Genomic DNA, 22,987 nt, shown 5'->3' on the forward strand with positions numbered 1-22,987 from the left:
AGAGAATTTCACCCCAAAGCCAGGGAATATACATTCTCCTCAAGTGCACATGGGACATTTTCAAAAATAGACCACATATTGGGTCACAAGCAAAATCTCCCCAGATACAAAAAGATTGAAATCATATCAAGCATATTCTCAGACCACAATGGCATAATATTAGAAATAAACTACAATAAAAACATTTCAAAAAATTCAAACACTTGGAAGCTGAATAGCATGCTATTAAACAATGATTGGGTTATCAATGAGATCAAAAAAGAAATTAAAAACATCCTGGAGACTAATGACAATAAAAACACAACAATCCAAAATCTGTGGGACACAATGAAAGCAGTCCTGAGAGGGAAGTTTATAGCTCTACAGGCCTACCTCAAAAAACAAGAAAAAATGGTAATAAATCATCTAACTCAACAACTCAAAGAATTAGTAAGAGAGCAACAAGAAAAACCCAGTGAGCAGAAAGAAGGAAGGAAATAATAAAGATCAGAGCAGAAATGAATGACATAGAGACAAAAAAACAAAACAAAAGATCAATGAAACCAAGAGCTGGTTCTTTGAAAAGATAAACAAGATTGATGAACCTCTAGCCAGGCTCAGCAAGAAGCAAAGAGAGAGGACCCAAATAAACAAAATCAGAAATGAAAGAGGAGAAATAACAACAGACCCCACAGAAATACAAAGGATTGTTAAAAAATACTATGAACAACTCTATTCCAACAAACAGGACAACCTGGAGGAAATGGACATATTCCTAGAAAAATATAACCTTCCAAAACTCAATCAGGAAGAATCTAAACATCTCAATAGGCCAATAACTATGGAAGAAAGTGAAGTAGTCATCAAAAAGCTTCCAGCAAACAAAAGCCCGGGGCCAGATGGCTTCACAGGAGAGTTTCACCAAACATTCAAGGAAGAACTAAAACCTATCCTCCTCAGACTATTCCAAAAAATTCAAGAGGAAGGAACACTTCCAAGCTCATTTCATGAAGCCAGCATCACCCTAATACCAAAACCAGATAAAGACAACACAATGAAAGAGAATTATAGGCCAATATCCCTCATGAACATAGATGCCAAAATCCTCAACAAAATTCCAGCAAATCGGATCCAGCAGTATATCAGAAAGATCATACACCATGACCAAGTAGGATTTATCCCAGGGATGCAAGGATGGTACAATATTCGCAAATCAACATACGTGATACATCATATAAACAAATTGAGAGATAAAAATCACATAGTCATATCAATTGATGCAGAAAAAGCATTTGACAAAATCCTACACCATTTCTTGACAAAAACTCTCATCAAGGTGGGAATAGAAGGATCATACCTCAACATAATAAAAGCCATATATGACAAACCTACAGCCAACATCATACTCAATGGGCAAAAACTAAAACCATTTCCCCTAAGAACAGGAACAAGACAGGGATGACCACTCTCACCACTCCTGTTCGACATAGTGCTGGAAGTACTAGCCATTGCGATCAGACAAGAAGAAATAAAAGGCATCCAAATTGGAAAAGAAGAAGTAAAACTGCCCTTATTTGCAGATGACATGATACTGTACATAGAAAACCCTAAAGACTCCATCAAAAAATTATTAGACTTAATAAATGAATTTGGCAATGTAGCAGGATACAAAATTAACGCCAAGAAATCTATGGCATTTCTATACACCAATAGTGAACTTACAGAAAGAGAGACTAAAAAGGCAATCCCATTTACCATTGCACCAAAAAAATTAAGATACCTAGGAATAAACTTAACTAAGGAGGTAAAAGACCTATACGCGGAAAACTATAGGACACTGAAAAAAGAGATAGAGGAAGACATAAACAGATGGAAGAACATACCATGTTCATGGATTGGTAGAATCAACATCATCAAAATGTCCATACTACCCAAAGCAATCTATAAATTCAATGCACTTCCCATTAAAATACCAACGGCATATTTCACAGACCTAGAACGAACTTTCCAAAAATTCATCTGGAATAATAAAAGACCCCGAATAGCTACAGCAATCCTGAGAAAGAAGAACGAAGTAGGTGGGATCTCAATACCAGATATCAAGCTGTATTACAAAGCCACTGTTCTCAAACCTGCCTGGTACTGGCACAAGTACAGACATGTAGATCAATGGAATAGAATAGAGAACCCAGAAATTGACCCAAATCACTATGCTCAATTACTATTTGACAAAGGAGGCATGAATATACAATGGAGTCAAGACAGTCTCTTCAATAAATGGTGTTGGGAAAATTGGACAGATACATGCAAAAAAATGAAACTAGACCACCAACTTACACCATACACAAAAATTAACTCAAAATGGATCAAGGACTTAAACATATGACAGTAAACCATAAAAATACTAGAGGAATCCACAGGCAGAAAAATCTCTGACACATGCCAAAGCAATTTCTTCACTGATACTGCTCCTAGGGCAATGGAAACTAAAGAGAAAATAAACAAATGGGACTACATCAAAATGAAAAGCTTCTGCCCAGCAAAGGAAACCATCAATAAAACAACAAGAAAGCCCACTGCATGGGAGAACATATTTTCCAATGATATCAACAATAATGGTTTAATCTCCAACATTTACAGGGAACTCATACAACTTAACAAAAAGAAGATAAACAACCCAATCAAAAAATGGGCAACTGACCTAAATAGATACTTTCCGAAAGAAGACAGAAGGAAGGCCGAGAGACATATGAAAACCTGCTCAAAGTCACTAATCATCAGAGAGATGCAACTCAAAACGACAATGCGGTACCATCTCATACCTGTCAGAATGGCTATCATCAACAAATCAACAAACGACAAGTGTTGGCGAGGATGCGGAGAAAAAGGAACCCTCGTGCATTGCTGGTGGGAATGCAGACTGGTGCAGCCACTGTGGAGAAGAGTATGGAGTTTCCTCAAAAAACTAAAAATGGAACTCCCATTTGACCCAGTGATCCTACTTCTAGGAATATATCCCAACAAACTAGAAACACCAATCAGAAAGGATATATGCACCCCTATATTCATAGTGGCACAATTCACCATAGCTAAGATTTGGAAACAGCCTAAGTGCCCATCAGCAGATGAGGGGATTAAAAAACTGTGGTACATCTACACAATGGAATACTACACTGCGGTAAAAAAGAAGGAGTTATTACCATTTGCAACAACATGGATGGAGATGGAGAGCATTATGCTAAGTGAAATAAGCCAGGCAGAGAAAGATAAATATCACATGATCTCACTCATTTGTGGAATATAATGAACAACATAAACTGATGAACAAAAACAGATCCAGTGACAGAGAAACATCAGTCAGAACGTCAAACCTCAGGGAAGATAGGGGACGGTGGGGGTAAGGGGGGGAGATCAGCCAAAGGACTTATATGCATGCATATAAGCCTAATCAATGGACACAGACAACAGTGGGGTGAGGGCATGAATGGGGGTTGGGGAGTAATGGGGGAATAAGGACACATATGTAATACCTTAATCAATAAATAAATTTAAAAAAACACTCATGAAATAGCCACCTGTACTAGTAGTTCTGATGCTGCTTCCCTCCTCTCTACCCTGAGGCCACTGGAATCTGAAAGTTAAACTCATACTGTTGTTATTAACCTAGCTAACAACAGGAAAAGAGCAAAGCGGGAGGCCAACAATTTAGGCATGTCATTTGGGCAGCTTTGCCAGAAAGCTGCAGCATTACACTCCCCAGAGAGCCACCAGTCCCTTAACTGCAGATCACTGTGGGAAGGGTCTGGACAGGGAGGAGGATGGATGCATGTGCAGTAAGTCTGGGTGATGGAGGGAGGGTACTTTGTCAGTCACACCTGGGAACAGGTCATTGGCCAGAATGGACCTGGCCAATGCAAGGGTGAGAAAAATCCCGTAAACAAAGAAACTTGCTCTCTTGGTCCTCTCGGCACACTTGGCTCATGACTCACGCCTGGCTTCTGGGCATTCTCCCATGTGGCCCATGGCCAGGTAGACCCCCACACACAATGGACTAATGGGCTGTTAACTAGCCTGATGCTGAACTAGACCCAGCTGCAACATGGAAAGAAAACTCTGGACACTGGCTTTGCTTTTAACTCTACTGAAACCCCAGCTACACTTCTTCTATGACTGGAATGGGACTTTGGAAACACAGGGATGTAATTCTACACAAATAAAAATCACTCATCCTCTCGTGTGAGCCTCAGAAAATTCTTTTTCTCAAGATATCATAAGGATCCCACCTCCCCCAGCATCCAGTGGGGAAAATGACATCCCAATTTCTCCAATAATAAAACCACAGTAAACCTAAACTTTTCTCTTCTGCCCTTTATCACTCTGAAAAATTAAGAAGAACACATACCACATAGAAGGCTTCTCATTCCCCAAACCGGACAAACCTCTGCTGCATTCATCTCCTACTCTATTTAACAAATAGATGCTGGGAATGAAGTGAGAAACAAGATGCCATGGTCCCTGCCACCATGAATCATACATATTAGAGAGAAAGTTATTATTAACAAGGGCAATAAAGATCACAGAGAGACAAAGAAGGAATAAACATCTTATATAACACGAGTAGTCTAGTTTGGGAAGCATAAGAACATGTGACTGGAGGTTGTATTTAACATTTAAACTAAGAATTAAGTAAATGTCTGTGTTGCCCAGATTAAGAATTAGAGAAGTATTCCAGACAAAGAAAAAGACCAGCAGTGGCCCTGAGATTAGAGTGAGTATAGCCCATTGGAGGTTATGAAAGAAGAGCAGTGTGGCTGGACAGCGTGAGGAGTAGAGGGGGTAGGCTAACAAGGTAGGCAGAAGCAAATCTTGGAACATATACAGGGTGGGGCAAAAGTAGGTTTACAGTTGTGAGTATGCAAAACACAATTTATTCTTGTATTATTATTCATAAATTATTGTATTATTTTTCCATACAAATAACTGTAATCATACTTTTGCCTCATCTTGTATATGAATTTGAAACTTCATCCTAAAGAGAAAGGGAAATAACCTAAGCAGAGTAACATGATCAGGTATGCAAATTAAAAAGATTACCGTAACTGAAAGGTAGGAAATGGCTCAAACAACTGCACAAATGGTAACATCATTTACTACACTAGGGAACAAGATGGGAGACTTTAGCGTGGGCTGAAAAAAAAGTTCAATGTTTGATATGTTGAAGGTACCTAAGATTCAGCCATCCAAATGGAGATGATATAGGGGCAAGTGGGTATAGAGGATTGTGCCTTAGTAAACAAAACTGGGTTTCTGGGTAGATTTAGGGTAATTTTATACAGATATAACTGAAGCTATGGAATAAATAAGACTAATAAAATGTGTAAAATGAATCAAGAAAATGTCAGAGTCCTAAGGAACATCAGCATTTAGAGTTGACCTGGAGAAGAAAGAACTAGCATATAAGAACTAGCAAGAAGGAGCAATGGCCAGAGAAGGGAGAGGTCCAGGAAAATCTTGCCCCAGAATGACAATGATGATAATGATGACTGGGATGATGATGATGATGTTACAGGCTAATGTAATTACATATTATCTCATGTATAATTACAACAACCTATGCAGTAGGAACAATACTATCTACAAGTGAAGAAATTGGAGCACTGATAATTTAATTAATTTGCCTAAGATCACAAATCTAACAAAACTGTTAGAAACCAAGAGAAAAAATTATTTCTAGGAGTGAGTGGTCAATGTACTAAATGCCCTGAAGTCAGAAAGATAGGGACCAAATTGAGTCCTTTGCGTTTAATGATATTGACACCATTAGTGGCTCCAATCAGAGCAGTTTCAATAGAATAGTGTGGATGGTTCTTGTTTGTAGACCTTATCCATCAGCAATCTATCAATTTTGCTACCAGCACTGTGATCCAAACCATTATCAACTCTTACCAGAACCACTGAACTAGCCCTAAATGGATTGTAGAGGGTATTTGACACCCTATAATCCATTATCTCCAAACAGCGGCCAGAGTGATTATTTTTTTAAATCTTGAAAGCATTGTTTTATTTTATTTTATTTTTTAATTCTTTATTGTTTAAAGTATTACATATGTCTCCTTTTTCCTCCATTGACTTCTCCCGGCCACTCCCACCCCCCAACACATGCCCTCACCCCACTAATGTCTGTGCCCATTGGTTATGCTTATATGCATGCATACAAGTCCATTGGTTGATCAGATTATTTTAAAATGCAAATTAAATCTTGACACTGCATGCCTAAATCCTCTAAGGGCTTCCATCACACAGAGTAATATCCCACTCCTCATACTGGTCTAAAACCCTATATGATCTGACCCTCCCTAACCATTTTCCCTCTTGCTCCTACCACAAAATGTTTTTCTCACTCTTTCCAAACTGAATGAAAGTCTCTTATCTCTCTGGTTCATACTGCATCCCCAGGGATTAGATAAATTAGTGCCTGACATGTAACACAAGCTAAATACATATTTTTGGATGGATGACAGATAAAGAGAGACAGCAGGTTGTAAAATAACTTGGTTACAGAGGATGGCAAGTTGAATAGGCTTTTTGTGTTTTTTTAAGTTGAGAGAAATTTGAGTATGTTTAAATAAGAGATATTGGGAGATTATCCAAGAGCGTGGGAAAACTTGAAGACATCATAAAGTCACAGAATGTATACAAAATTCATCTTTTAGGAAATTAATCCATTTAGGAAAAAATCAAGGCCATATAAGGAAGTTATGGTACAAAAAGATTTTATCTCTGTATACCAAAGTTTTTTGTTCTATAATTTTGAGGGGTTGGGGAAAATCAGTATTTCCAACCACTATCAAGAACTTTTTATTTTTGTCCCTCATGATCTCCTTTGGTTATTTCACACTGAAAGGGAGTTCTAATTAGCAATTACATATGTCTGCTTAATAAAATAATTATACTAAGCAAATACATCTTAGTTGGGAAATCCAAGGCTCAAAAAGATTAAGTGATTCTTTTAAGTTCACACAAATATATTTTTAAAAGAGGATGTCATTTTCTTAATATGAAGAAACTGGTCCAAATTATCACAGGAAATTGATGGAAACAATTCCAAACCATGGACCAAAAGTAAAAAACTAAAAAGTTTTTAAAAGATAATGAAGAGGCATAGTTTCCCCTTCTAATCTATAATAATAGAAGTGTAATATGCTAATTAGATCAGACATCCTTCCAGACGTCCTTCCTTCCGGACAAAGCCACACTGGGTGGGGGCCAAGGCAGAGGCCCCCAGCCGCAGCGGCGGCAGGCAGGGGCCTGTGCCAAGGCCCTTGCAAAAATTTCATGCATTGGGCCTCTAGTCTATAATAATAAAAGTGTAATATGCTAATTAGACCAGACATCCTTCCAGACGTCCTTCCTTCCAGACAAAGCCGCAGTGGGCGGGAGCCAAGGCAGAGGCCCCGGCCACAGCAGCGGCAGGTGGGGGCTGGGGCCAAGGCCCTTGCACGAATTTCGTGCATCGGGCCTCTAGTCTATATATATAAAAGCATAAGTGACGGTTTGACCATTCGACCGTTCGACCATTCAACAGGTCACTATGACATGCACTGACCACCTGGGGGCAGATGCTCAATACAGGAGCTGCCCCCTGGTGGTCAGTGCGCTCCCACAGAGGGAGCACTGCTCAGCTGACCAACCGGCGCCAGACGCAGGGCTCACAGCTGGCCACTGCATCCCAGAGACACAGCAGAGCAGCAGCAAGCCTACTAAGTGGCAGCAGCAGGCGCCACAGGGCAGGGATGAGCAGGAGAGGCAGGCAGAGCAGCAGGCAGTGTTGGACTGCTGGTTTCAGCCTGATCCCCACTGGCTACGCCGAGGGACCCCACCAGTGCACAAATCCATGGTGCACCGGGTCTCTAGCTATAAATAAAAAGCAATAGTAAATCCCGGAGAATTGGGGGGGCGGGGAGACTTGTATAAGAAAGTCACGGTCTAACCATGAAGCAAATTAAACTGAGGCATGACATGAAGCAATTGGTGTTATACAGGAGAATTAATTTGAACATCACACTAGGGTCATTCCTTTTGAATGTGACAGAAACATTTAATATCTTCAAAAGTTAAAGGGAGAAAATATAATTGAAAAGGCTGCATATGAGTTAGAATAGTGTAATGATTAAGAGCATGGAATCTGGAGCCAGACTGCTTACATTCAAATAATAGTCACACAAATTATTGAATGACTGTACCTCAGGCCCTAAACTTAATATATGAGTTATCAGGATTCTACTGTACCTTCTTCATAAAGTTGCCATGAGCATTATATAATATATGTAAATAACAAAAACTTAGACTAGTGCCTGGCTCATAGTAAGATCTGTTTGGGAATATTTGCTATTATTATTACCACTATCATTACTGTTGTTATTTGATATATGGATGATGACACTTAAAAGCAATGGGAGAAAACACAAATATTTGACTCCTTAGGAAAACACAAGAACCCTAATGGATAAATGTGCAAAGAGCAGAAACACATTAAAAGTAGAAAAACATGTAATTTTAAAATGCTAATCTTTTAAAAATAAGTTACATATACCAGTATGGATAACACGAACATAATGTCATGGGGAGGGGGAGAGGGAGGGAGGAGAAGGGAGAAGTCATGAAACTTAAGCAGATGATACCATTTATATAGAGTCCCATAACATGCAAAACTAAACAATGAAGTATGAAGAGACATATCAATGATAAAACTGTAAGGAAAGCAAGAGTTTATCAGTTGTCATTTATTTTAAGTGATAATCACAAATGTGTGACAGTGAGTACCTCAGAGCAGAGGAAATATGTGGCCAGTCAAGGTCGCACAGGCAGCTTCAATATTCCATTTCTGCTGGGTGGGCGTTCCCAGATTGTAAAAATTATTATTTATGGCCGAAACTGGTTTGGCTCAGTGGATAGAGCATCGGCCTGACGACTGAAGGGTCCCGGGTTCGATTCCGGTCAAGGGCATGTACCTTGGTTGCGGGCACATCCCCAGTGGAAGGTGTGCAGGAGGCAGCTAATCGATGTTTCTCTCTCATCGATGTTTCTAGCTCTCTATCCCTCTCCCTTCCTCTCTGTAAAATATCAATAAAATATATTTTAAAAAAATTATTATTTATGTAGATACTACATATTCTTTTTGTTTGTGTAAAATATCCTATCTAATAAAAGAGAAACATGCAAATTGACCATACCTCCACTACATCCACAAGCCATGCCCATCAGCCAATCAGGAGCAAGTATGCAAATTAGCCCAACCAAGATGGTGGTTAATTTGCATATCCAGGCGCAGAGCAAAGACTGAAGACAGTGTAGAAGGAAGCCAAGCACTGCAGAAGGGAGTGAAGCTGCGGAAAAGCAAGTGGGGCGGAAGAGAAGGGAGGGAAGCAGGCGGGGCCTCGGAGAAGGGAGGGAAGCAGGCAGGGCAGCGGAGACGGCCGCAGGAAGCCCTATTCTTGCAGGAATAGGCCCGAGGAAGCCCTATTCTTGCAGGAATCTTCCTGCAACAGGCCTCTAGTTTTATAATAAAGGGGCAAAAACTTACTGAGACATTTTAAAGACAAGAGAAGATGCTTTTAAAAAAAGAGAGAAGATACTGTTTTTAAGCTATCAATTAAGTCAAGTTTTTTTCTTTAAAATTCAATGGAGAAAATCTTCTTTAATGATAAAACCAAATTAACTAATTTTAAGAGTCAGATATATTTCTAAGATGGTCAAAGGCAAATTCTGTGGCAGTGTGCCCTGTTAAAAAAGGACTTTCCCCAAATGATATATCATCAAGCCTAAATAAGCAATTCTTAGCTGTACGTTTAGAACAACTGACATAATACCTAGTAATCCATTACTTCTGATGGGATATTTAATATGATGTTTCTAATACACTGTAATCTATCTTCTAAATAAATACTAAATCTTTAAACGGGTTATGTAACTTTGCTTATGGATCAAATTACTGGGCACACTAGCCTACAAAGTTCAAACATAAGATCTTAGTCAAGAACATTTATATTTAGTTCCACAAAACAGACAACTCAACCCAACATAACAAGACATAATTTTGTATCCATTAAAAATTATGAAAGCTATTTGAAATCTTTTAGACAACCTGTAGATTACAGAATCTTAAAGCAAACGCAACAAGGAGCTTATGTGGCCTTAGGCAAGAACAAGACTAGGAAAACCCAGTCTTTCAATGTTCTTTTCATCAAACTAGACTGACTCCCTGGCAACATGAACATATACACAAGGATGCAAATATGCTCATGAGTATGCAATTTTGAAAAAGGCTCTGCACATAGGTAAACATCCTCTGCCTTCAACCTATCCACTTCCTGGCCCCCAAAGGTGGTCTGACTAGAAAGCATATTCACAGACCAAGAAATTAGGAACAAATCAACACACAACAAGTGTTGAGGATGTGCAAAAAAGGGAACCTTAGTCCACTGCTAGTAGGAATGCAGACTTGTGCAGCCACTGTGGGAAACAGAATGAAGTTTCCTAAAAAAAATTAAATATGGAACTCCTATTTGACCTAGTAATCTCACTTCCAGGAATATATCCTAAGAATCCCAAAACACCAATCAGAAAGAATATATTCTCCCCTATATTCATAGCAGCACAGTTTATAATAGCTAAGATTTGGAAACAACTGAAGTGTCCATCAATAGAAGAGTGGATACAAAAACTGTGGTACATTTACACAATGGAATACTAAGCAGATATCCTATATAATAAAAGGCTAATATGCAAATTGTCCCCTTGGGAGTTCGAGCATCCAGGAGTTTGCTCGCTATGATGTGCGCTGACCACCAGGGGGAGTTGAATTGAACTGGTTTCTTTCCCAGTTCAATTTATCCTATGAATTAGATAATATAGCCTATAATTCAACTCTGATCATGACATTTCAAGGACCCAAAAAAATTCCAACCTCATAGCTTACTCACTTGGTGGTCCAGTCCAAATTTCCTAGCCAAACATTAAAAGTCTTTCATGGTCTAGGCCAGTGGTCGACAAACTGCAGTTCTGTTGACTAATGAGTTTGCCAACCACTGGTCTCTAGGCCAAACCCAATTTTCCATCTTTATACTTTGTCTTCACACTATTTCCCCTTCCTTTTTTTTTTTTAATTATCAGAGGTTTTGTGTATACAATTGTTTCATTATCATAACGTATTAAGATGGTTAGGTGGAATTAGGCATAGCTATTCCTTTTTATAAAATTTATCTTTATTGTTGAAAGTATTACAGATGTCCCTTTTGTTTGTTTGTGGAGTTTTTTCCCATTGACCCTTCACTGCATACCTGCTCCTCCTAGGCCTTCACCACTCTGTTGTCTGTGTCCATGGATTATGTATATAAGTTCTGAGGTTTATCACTCCCCTCCTAACTCCTACCCTTGCCTTTCCTCTGAAATTCATCAGTCTGTTCCATGCTTCTATGTCTCTGGTTCTATTTTATTCATCAGTTTATTTTGTTCATTAGATTCCACAAATGAGTGAGATCATGTGATACTTATCTTTCTCTAACTGACTTATTTTGCTTAGCATAATACTCTCCAGGTACATCATGCTGTTGCAAATGGTAAGAGTTCTTTCTTTCTTACTAGAGGCCCGGTGCACGAAATTCATGCAAGGGTAGGGTCCCTAGGCCTGGCCGGCGATCAGGGCTGATCAGGGCCTTCCTTTTGCCAGCTGCCAGCTGCCAGGGCCTTCCTTTGTTCCGGGCCTCCCCCTGGTGGTCAGCGCACATCACAGCGAGCAGTCAAACTCCTGGATGCTTGAACTCCCAAGGGGACAATTTGCATATTAGCCTTTTATTATATAGGATATCTGCTTAGTATTCCATTGTGTAAATGTACCACAGTTTTTGTATCCACTCTTCTATTGATGGACACTTCAGTTGTTTCCAAATCTTAGCTATTATAAACTGTGCTGCTATGAATATAGGGGAGAATATATTCTTTCTGATTGGTGTTTTGGGATTCTTAGGATATATTCCTGGAAGTGAGATTACTAGGTCAAATAGGAGTTCCATATTTAATTTTTTTTAGGAAACTTCATTCTGTTTCCCACAGTGGCTGCACAAGTCTGCATTCCTACCAGCAGTGTACTAAGGTTCCCTTTTCTGCACATCCTCAACACTTGTGTGTTGATTTGTTGATGAAAGCCATTCTGACAGGTTTGCAGTGATATCTCATTGTCGTTTTAATTTGCATCTCTCAGATGATTAGTACCTTTGAGCATTTTGCATATATTTCTTGGTCTTCTATATGCCCACCTAAATAGTGTCTATTTAGGTCCTTTGCCCATTTTTTAATTGGATTGTCTTCCTTTTGTTAAATTGTATGAGTTCCCTATATGTTTTGGAAATTAACCTCTTATTGGATGTATCATTGGCAAATATGTTCTCCCATGCAGTGGGCTCTCTTTTCATTCTGTTGATGGTTTCTTTTGCTGTGCAGATGCTTTTTATTTTGATGTAATCACATTTGTTTATTTTCTCCTTAGTTTCCATTGCCCTTGGACATATATCAGTAAACATATTGCTAAGAGAGATGTCTGAGATTTTGCTGCCTATGATTTCTTCTAAGATTTTTGTGGTTTCATGACTTACATTTTATCCATTTTGAGTTTATTCTCATGTATGGTGTAAGTTGGTGGTCTAGTTTCATTTTTTTGCAGGTACCTGTCCAATTTTCCCAACACCGTTTACTAAAGAAACCATCTTTACTAATCCATTGTCAAATATTAATTGAGCATTATGACTTAGGTCAATTTCCGGGGTCTCTGTTCTGTTCCATTGATCAATATGCCTGTTTTTGTGCCAATGCCAGGTTGTTTTGAGTACAGTGGCTTTGTAGTATAACTTGATATCTGGTATTGTGATTCTTCCAACTTTGTTCTTTCTCAAGATTACTAATGCTATTTGGGGTCTTTTTTTGGTTCCATATACATTTTTGTAGTGTTTGCCCAGCTGGCATGGCTCAGTGGTTGAGTGTCAACCTATGAACCAGGAGGTCATGGTTCGATTCCCAGTCAGGGCACGTGCCTGGGTTGCAGTTGCAGACTAGATCCCCAGTGTAGAGCATGCAGGAAGCAGCCAATGATTCTCTCTGATCACCAATCTCTCTATCTCTCTCTTTCTCTCTCTCTCTCCCCCCCTTCCTCTTTTAAATCAATAAAATTATTTTTTAAAATAAAAATAAATGTATGTAGTGTTTTTTTCTAGATCTGTGAAATATGCTGTTGGTATTTTAATATGGATTGCAGTGAATCTGTAGATTGCTTTAGATAGTATGAATATTTTAATGATGTTGTTTCTACCAATCCATGAATATTGTATATTCTTCCACTTGTTTATATCTTCCTCTAGCTCCGTTTTCAATGTACTGTAGTTTTCCAAGTACAAGTCTTTTGCCTCCTTGGTTAAGTTTATTCCTATGTATCTCAGTTTTTTTGTTGCTATGGTAAATGGGATTGTTTTTTTAGTTTCTCTTTCTGAGAGTTCATTATTGGTGTATAAAAATACAAAAGCCCTGATCCAGATGGCTTCACAGGAGAGCTTACCAAACATTAAAAGAAGAACCAACACATATCCTCCTCAAACTATTCCAAAAAATTCAAAAGGAATGAATACTTCCAACCTCTTTTTATGAGGCCAGCATTACCCTAAATCCAAAACCAGAGAGATACTACAAAGAAAGAGAATTACAGGCCAATACTCCTGACAAACATAGATGCTGAAATCCTCAACAAAATATTAGCAAATAGGATCCAGTAATACATTAAAAAGATCATACACCATGACCAAGTGGGATTTATTTCAGGGATACAAGGTTAGTACAATATTCGCAAGTCAATAAATGTAATACATCTCATAAACCGATTGCAAGACAAAATCACATGATTATATCAATTGATGCAGAAAAAGCATTTGACAAAATCCAACATCCTTGTTTTTATAAAAACTCTCAGCAAAGTGGAAATAGAGGGATCATACCTCAACATAAAAATGGCCATATATGACAAACCTACAGCCAACAGCATATGCAATGGCAAAAACTAAAAACATTTCTCCTAAGAACAGGAACAAGACAGGGATGTCTGCTTTCACCACTCTTATTCAACATAGTACTGGAAGTTCTAGCCATAGTGATCAGACAAGAAGAAAAAATAAAAGGCATCCAAATTGGAAAGAAGGAAGTAAAACTGTCATTTTTCACAGATAACAGGTTACACATAGAAAATTCATTAAAAAACTATTAGATTTAATAAATGAATTCAGCAACGTAGCAGGCTACAAAATTAACAGCCAGATAGATATCTATGGCATTTGTATTCCCCTTCATATATGCTCTATTTTTTTCTTCTATACCTACCTTTCTATATGATCTGGTAAATACTGAATGCTCAACAAAAGTAGATTTTCTTCCACATGCATTTGCTATATTCTCCTTCCCCATGCCATCTCAGATTATAGGAAAACATGCTATTATTCTATTTATTCAATCCTTACACAGTATATTAGAATATTCATGGAAAGCCTGTAAAATCTAGAAAATAGATAAGGACTGAGAAAGGAGAGCAGTGTGACTGAGCTCCAATGTCAAAGGAAGGTGGTGACATTGCAGGATATCATAAAAGCTTCAGAACATTTGAAAAAACTGGAATCATTACACCTGGGACAATGGATACTAAGAACTTATCAGAATTCTTCTAGATGAAACAATCTAATAGAACTTACAGTACAGTGAAGAAGATGACTACGTACTAGTACAAACTTTACAATGCAAGATGGTAAAAGAGTGCTCCAATCAAGGCACAAAATGTCTTGGAAGCACAAGGAAATGACAGATTCTAAACGATAAAGTTTCACAAAATACCATGAGACCAGGCCTTAAGGACTTCAACAGATTATGACAGAAAATTATTCCAAGCAGCAGAAATACTGTAAAGGAAAGGTAAAGATGGAAAATTCTAGACATGTGAGAGAAATATGAAAATAAATGATTAACTCTTGATTTCTAAACTATTTTGAATGTCTCTGATTATCATAATTTGTTTTAATGAATTTACTGATTTTTAAATCACATTTTATTTTTTATTTTTTATTGAATTTATTGGGGTGAAATTGGTTAATAAAATTATATAGGTTTCAGGTGTACATTTCCATAATACATTTCTATAGTACATTTCTATATTGTTTTGTGTGTTCACCACCCCAAGTCAACTCTCCTTCCATCACCATTTATCCCACCATACCCTCTTTTACCTCCCCCACCCCCTTTCATTTTTTATTTTTCAATTACAGTTGACATACAATATTATATTAGTTTCAGGTGTACACCCCAATGATTAGACATTATGTAACTTACTAAGTGATCATCCCAATAAACCCCTTGCCCATTTGACACCATCATAGTTATTAGAATATCATCTACTATATTCACTATGCTGTACATCCCTATGACTATTCTGTAACTACCAATTTGTACTTTTTAATCCCTTCACCTTTTTCACCCATCCCTCCAATATCCCTCCCATCTGGCAACAATCAAAATGTTCTCTGTATCTATAAGTCTGTTTCTGTTCTGCTTGTTCATTTATTTTGTTTTTTAGATTCAATTGTTGATAAATATGTATTTATTGCCATTTCATTGTTCATATTCTTCTTCTTCAAGAAGACTCTTTAACATTTCAAGTAATACTGGTTTGGTGGTGGTGAACTCCTTTAGCTTTTTCTTCTCTGGGAAACTCTTTATCTGTCCTTCAATTTTAAATGATAGCTTTGTTGAGTAATTTTGGTTGTAGGTCCTTGTTTTTCATCATGTTGAATATTTCTTGCCAATCCCTTCTGTTCTGCAAAGTTTCTGTTTAGAAATCAGCTAATGAAGTCTTATGGGAGTACCCTTGTAGGTAACAGTTTTTCCCTTACTGCTTTTAAGATTCTTTGTTTTTAACCTTTTTGCATTTTAATTATGATGTGTCTTGGTGTGGGCCTCTTTGGGTTCATCTTTTTGGGAACTCTCTGTGCCTCCCAAATTTGTATGTCTATTTCCTTCACCAGGTTAGGGAAGTTTTCTGACATTAGTTTTTCAAATAGGTTTTCAATTTCTTGCTGTCTCTCTTCTCCTTCTGATACCCCCATGATGTAAAATTTGAAGTTATCCCAGAGGCTCCTTACACTATCCTCATTTTTTTTTTTTTTTGGATTTTTTTTTTCTCTCTCTATTCTGATTGGGTGTTTTTTGCTTCCTTATATTCTAAATTATTGGTTTGATTCTCAGCTTCATCTACTCTACTGTTGATTCCCTGTAAATTAGTCTTCGTTTCAGTGTATCCTTCATTTCTGACTGGTTCTTTTTCATGGTTTTCATATCCTTTTTTGCTGTTGAAGTTCTCACTAAGTTCATTGAGCATCCTAATAACCACTGTTTTAAACTCTGCATCTGGGGCATTTTTCTTTGCCTCCTTGTGTTTGTCTCTATGTATCAGTAGAGCTGCTACATCTCTCAGGCTTGGTAGAGTGGCCTAATGTAGTAGGTGTCCTGTTGAGTCCAGTGGCATAGCCATCCTGTTCACCAGAGCTGGGCACTCCTGGTCAACCCCCACACCATCCCCCATATGGGCTATGTACACCCTCCTGTTGTAGTTGAGCTTTGATTACTGCTGGCATGTCAATGGGAGGGTTTTACACCCAGGCATATCATCTGTAAAGACTGGCTTTGACCACCATGGAGGATCAACTATTCAGGGGACCACTCTATGGAGCAGGACTTACTTTGGTGCCTCCTAAGTCTGCCTCTTGAGTGTGTCACTTGTGGAGGTGGATGGGTGGTGCTTCAACATGGTCTGAAGCTGTCCACCGGGTGCAATGGCTCAGCCTCCTGGGAGGAGCAGGCCAAGGTCAAATGCAGACTTTGTTCTGTCTGGAGCCTATGGGCATGAACTACAAAGCAATCTGCAGATGGCTGCTACTTGCACCAGTCTTTGAGGTGCCCAGGAGAGGCCAAGCTGTGAACCAAGCCCAGTTGCTGCTAGTGCCAGGCCTGTGGCCACGTAGCAAGAGGTAAGGGGCATGCCAAAGCTAGATGCTGTTTGTTTTGAGAGATTTTAGGAAAGTGTGAAGGAAGCATAAGCCAACACAGGCCATTTGTATGAAAATGCCACTGGAAATAGGTTGGGTGTGCCCACAAGTTGGGTGGGGTGGGGTCTCAGCGAATTACCAGGGCAGGGCTAGCAGTGACAGCCAGGTTGATGGAGACTCAGATGTGGTGCCTTGTGGCTCCATGGACGTAGGGTTTAGCAAAGGAACAATGGTCTCTGCCAGCACTTCTGTCTAGGAGAAAGCTGCTCTTCCAGCCCTGGCCCCAATGCCATACAATTCAGTTCCTCCTTGGATGTCCCTGGTACCTTTCAAGTTTCTGCCTCAGCACTAAAGCACAGAGGAAGTGAGTCCAAGTAAATCCACTGTGGACCCTTTAAGAGGAACAGCTGGGACTCCAGAAGCACTCTGTCTCACTCAGCCACAATCCCTACTGGTATTTACAGCCAGAAATTGTGGAGACTTTCTTCCTGGAACCCTGGGCTGGGGGCCTGGTGTGAGGTTGGGACCCCTTACTCCTCAGTGGAGATCTCCTCAGCCAAGATATCCCTCCTGATTTTTATCCACCATACGTGGGTGTGGGACCAGCCTGTTCTGTATCTCTGTCCCTCCTACCAGTCTCAATGTGCTTCTGCTATTCGTCCCTAGTTGTAGGACTTCCATTTAGCGAGGTGTCAGGTGGTTCTGAATGATGGTTGTTCTGAAGTTTAGTTGTAATTTTGATGTGCTTGTGGGAGAATGTGAGTATGCCACCATCATGACTAAATCTAATAAACTTACTTTTAAGAGCTTTTGAGCTTAGCATTTTAATCTAGTGAATTTCTTAAAATATGCAGATGATTATCTGCAGGATGGATTAGTTGTTAAACAGTATTTTCACAACTCAGATGGATCCCAAGCTCTGTCATAATTCTTGATGTGGTGCTACACTCACTTTATTCCCCACAGGCTTTCTCTTCAGTGCTGGTCTAACAGTATGAATGAACCAATCTAACATCCTAGGATCCCACAAAAGGGTCACACTCTTTTACAGTGCACACACATTGCAATCAAGAAAAAATATATTTTAAGGACTAATAACCCCATAATAAAAAAGGTAGTAATGTAAAATAAACCATGTAAATGTTTATACTGCATTCTATAAAGAACTCTAGAATTAGAAGAGACTTTAGGAAAAAATCTAGATTAACCATTTGACCCAAATTGTGCCTGCTAGGTTCTTTCTCTCCGTTTAGCATCAAGGCTAAATGATTAAGCCTCTCTGTAAATTCTCAGGAGCCTCTGAGAAGTCACATTCAACCATGAATACAAGAAAGCAGACATAAAATGATCAGCAAATAGAGAACAATAAAGCAAAGAAAGGCAAAGGCTAGAGACTGGAAAAGTTGCAAGTTTTCCAGTCCCTGGTACCTAATAAGGTCTGTCTGCATTTGGCTCCCATCAAATTCCTTTCTTTCTTTTTCCTAAAACTAGTTCAAGTTCATTTCTGTTACTTGCAGCAGAAGCTTAAATAATGAAATAACCAAAACCCTCCATAAAGTCAAGTGATTGATTCCTTAGTGGTCTACCTTTCCTATACTTTTCTTTCTCTTTATTTGTATTTCCTTAAGAGTCATAAATATGACTTCGGTATGCTACAGAGACAAATATGTGGACAGAGACCCAGGATTGTGCTGAGCATTTTAAAAGTAAAACCCATTATGCCCAGGGAAGAGAAAACAGGAATATTCAAGTAAAAGCCTTGAGATATCTTTACAGCAAACAGAGATGCTAACTAACAGCTGGCAAATTAAATAAATAGCTATCTGATTACCCTCCTCTTGAAAGCCAGTTTAATTCTGAATAAACAGATGGGTAAGTCCAATTCAGTCTCCTCTGAGGTATGATCAAAAGGTTAAATTCCATATAGGGTATTTCATCTGGAATGCTCACACAAAAAAAAGCCACAGTCCTCCCAATCATAGAAAGGTTTGGGTTCTCTCCAGTGGTATCCTTAACCCAGATGCAAATTCCAAAATTGAATACCAAACCATCTTAGGGCCTGGGCTTAACTATCCCCAAAGAGCTGTTAGGCATTTACCCTGTGATGTAACTAGCACTTTCTGGTATCAGGAAGACATTCACAGAAGCTTAATATTATGGAACTCTGTCCAGGTGTGTGTGCATGTGCCAGGTATTAAGACATTCCTGAGGCAGATCTGGGCCCCCTAAAACTGGACCAACACGCATCAGACTACAAGCAGACCAGTTTAACATGTATAGCAAGTCAGAGCTGACAATCAGAAGTCTGAATCAATGTAGTGGGTGGCTCTGCAGGATTCTATAAACAAAAACAATATTATAGGATCCTGAGGTTAGAAGGAACTTGGGAACTATGTCCAACTTCATCATTTTACCAAGAAGAAAGTTAAACATCAGAACCAAATTCATCAACTAAATCCCTAACTATAATGAGTAACAAAGGTGAGATAACATCAAAGGTACTGTGACCAGATTATGATAGAACCTAAAAGCATGTGGTTCATTATTTCAACTTTATTTACTAAAGTTGCTCTTTAATAGTTGAAAATTTATTTTCAATTTAAAAAAAAAGGATAAATGAGTTTTAAAAAAAACTATAAAAACTACTGTTGGGATAATTTTTTGGTATTTTGTTACTTGATTTTAGCAAAAGAGTAAAGACTTCTAACCTAATGAGTTAACGTTTTAGTTAAGATATCAGAGCAAGCACCTTTAAAAGCCAAATAATGAGTGTGGATTCTAAACCTAAATGATATATGCTTGCAACCTTGGCAGACAGGCAGTTTAGGCACTGTGACAAAATTCTAAATGGCAGGGAAATATTTCTGGTTTTAATACAAAAAATTTGAGACATGCACATAAGGCCCTAATGAAAGTCACCAGAAATTAGACTTATATGTCAGCTGGGACCAAAATTAAAAGAATAAATGTTTAAATCATTTAAATATAAACTTGATGTTCACAATTGATGGCAAGGGGCCACAGTATGATGGATTTTATCTTCAAGGGCTGTTTACTACAGTAAACAGTATTAGGTAAGTCAACATATTACTGAGGGGAAAAAAAAAACATACATCTATTCCCTGCACAATCCACTATTTATGGTGCAGCACAGTATTGTTTTTAGAAGACCATTGATAAAATGTGGTTAGAACTTGTTGTGTTTCCCAAGAAGTGCTATTGAAGTTACTCCTAAAATATGAATTCATAAAAAGTAGGTCTTTTTGAAAAACAATATTAACCAGAAACAAATATGAAATTGATATTACTTAAATTAATATTTTTAAATTGCACATTTAATAAAAGTTACATATTTTTTAAATCTCCCATTAATCTAAATTGACAATTTATAAATTACATAAATTCTGAAGACTTTTTATAGGAAAAACTAACTTTTAAAATCTATTTTGCCAACAATGCTGCAAATGGAAAAATATGAAGAGATAGCCAAAGAGTGCTGAATAGAACCTAAGCTTAAGAATCATCTTTCAACTAATTTATGAGTCCTATTTGTTAACCATATCTTATTTTCAACAGTTTAGTCTACGGGTGGCAAAAACAAAACAAAACTAAAATTTCTTAAGGAATCTCAACTCTGAGGATTTACAATTTCTGTTCCTTCAAGACAGATAAAATTAAGAACTGAGCTCTGATAACTAGATACTGATCACAAATAGAAAAGTTCATGCACTTTCACATTTACCTTAAACTCTGTATTGGTGCTTTCAAATAATTAACTTTTATAATAATCGTATATTAAAAAATTCCTCACTGATATCTGCCACATGATTTAAAGAAAACTATTCTTAAAGATTGTTCTAAGAATTCAAAAGTGCCCAACTTGGTAGCCGATAGTCCTAAACCAAATAATGGAATGGCACCTTTCGTTCCTATAGTTTCACTTGAAATAGTTAATGCAGGGTAAAATTTAAAACACAGACTTAAATGCTTTTTTTCCGCTCAAAAACAAAACAAAACTAGTACCTGGCAAACTCGGGATTCAGTGTGGTCCTGGCCTATTAAGTGCCAGCCGGGCCCGCCGGAGCCCGAGCCGCCGGCGCGGAAGGGGCGGCTGGCAGCCAGTGGGTGCCCCCTCCTCGCCTGCCGCCCGCGGGTCCCGGTGCTGCCCCCGCGCCCCCGGCGCCCCGCGCCCCTCCCCGATGCGTGGCGGGAGCGCGGGCCTGGCTGGCACCTTCGCACGCGCCCGGCCCGTTATCTGAGCCGCCACCTCAGCGGGGCCGACCTGCGCGGAGCAGGGGGCGCCGGGAGCCCCGCCGGGAGCCCCGCGCCCCGCGAGCCGGGCGGCGTCCCCTCCCTGCCTTTGGCCGCTGCCCCGCCGGCCCCTCTCCCGGGCCCCGCGCCTGGCGAGAGCCCCTGCGGGCTCAGGTTCGCTCCGGGACGGGATAAGGTGTCAGCGCGGCGGCCAGGCGCCGCCCGTCGGCGGGACGAAGCCAGCCCTGACCTCGTTCCCGCCGCCCCCACCGCCCGCGGGGGCGCTACCCTCCGCGACCCTCCGCGGCTAGGGAGAGGGCGTCCCGCAGGAGGCTGAGGGGGCGCAGCCGGCGCTCGCAGGGGCTGGGGTCGCGGTCCCGCTTCAACTTGGCAGGGTCGGGGAGGAAGGGGTGCGGGTGGCGGTGAGGAGCCCAACTTACCGGGCTGCACGGCTCCTCGCGCCAAAGCCGCGGCCAGACAGACGCAGAGGCAGAGCGAGAGGGGGCGCGGGAGGGTCCGCCGCGGGCTCATGGAAGGAGTAGGGAGCCGCTGCCGCCGCCGCTGTCCGAGCCTCCCTTCCTCCCTCCCCGGCTTCGGGCGACGGACGGGGCGGCGGGAGGCATGACGGGAAATTCCTGGGCACGGGCAGCCGAGTCCAAATATGAGCAAAGGAGACGAGCGAGGGAGGACGGCGAGCGCGCCCGCCGCAGACGGGGCCGGCTGCCCGGCCTTGGCGGCCGCCAGCTCCCACCTCCTCCTCCCGTTCCTCCTTCATAGCCGCCCAAGGCTGACCTGGGGAGGGAAGCCCGCTGCCAGGGGCATCCCTTTACAACGTGGGGGCCCAAGTGCAGAGCCGAGCATCTCACCCACGGATCCCACTTGAGACCCCTGAAGGGTTAGGAAAGAGAAGCGCCCCCACCAGGAGGCCGGACAGCGAGCCAGGGACCAGTGGGAAGATGTTTAAGGGTTTGAGGAGACTCTTGCGCTGCCCCTAATCAGTTGTGAGCTATGGTAGTGAGGGGTAAAAGATTTGGCAAATACTTCCCTTAAAGTGTGGGAGGGTGAGACTGGAGCCACACTTCCAGTTACGCACACACTCAGGTGAGCCATCCAGGGGACAACAAGCAGGCATTATAATACTTAAAACCACACTCCTGCATTCCAGGTGAGGGGCCTTCTGCACCAGGTGTGGGGTGTGTGTGTATGTGTATGTGTGTGGTGTATGTGTGTGTTTTCTTAGCCAGAATTACGAAGGGGCTCTTCCCAAACTTATATTTGAACACCATATATGGAGTTGAGGCAGGCTGAGGGACAATAGTTGTTCACACTACCTAAATGCTGATGTTTAGACCTGCTGTTCTTTCTGCCTCCAACCTCTCTTCATCTCCCTTACACTAGTTCTGTACTTATTGTAGTTTGTCTTAAGGACAATGTTGAAATTTATTCAAAAGGTGCTACCTCTCATGATCAAAATGTCAGTCCCAGATGTGTAATTACAGGCCTAAGCCAGTAGTACCCTGACTTTTCTTTGGCACTGATAACTCCTCCAGGAATCAAGTCCAAATGACCCTTAGCTTTTCAAGACAACATAATTATGTCTTAATTACTGTAATTTATTTATTTCACTCACACTA

General features: G+C 40.1%; 1 protein-coding gene across 3 annotated transcripts in view; it reads right to left on the minus strand.

Annotated features, from left to right (window-relative positions):
- Nucleotides 1-21,952, minus strand: part of MSRB3 (methionine sulfoxide reductase B3) — a 206,167-nt gene extending 184,215 nt beyond the window's left edge. Inside the window, exon 1 of one of the 3 annotated variants that reach the window (XM_080662718.1) lies at nucleotides 21,794-21,952. Coding sequence is in view for 2 of the 3 variants with exons in the window: in XM_080662717.1 (XP_080518843.1) it covers nucleotides 21,794-21,884 (91 nt within the window). In the remaining variant the exon portion in view is untranslated. The remainder of the gene's footprint in view (nucleotides 1-21,793) is intronic. The other 2 variants (XM_080662717.1, XM_080662719.1) reach the window with 2 other exon arrangements.
- Between the last annotated feature and the right edge of the window lie 1,035 nt (nucleotides 21,953-22,987).

Source organism: Plecotus auritus (genome assembly GCF_963455305.1).
Source record: "Plecotus auritus genome assembly, chromosome: 3".
Taxonomy (NCBI): domain Eukaryota; kingdom Metazoa; phylum Chordata; class Mammalia; order Chiroptera; family Vespertilionidae; genus Plecotus; species Plecotus auritus.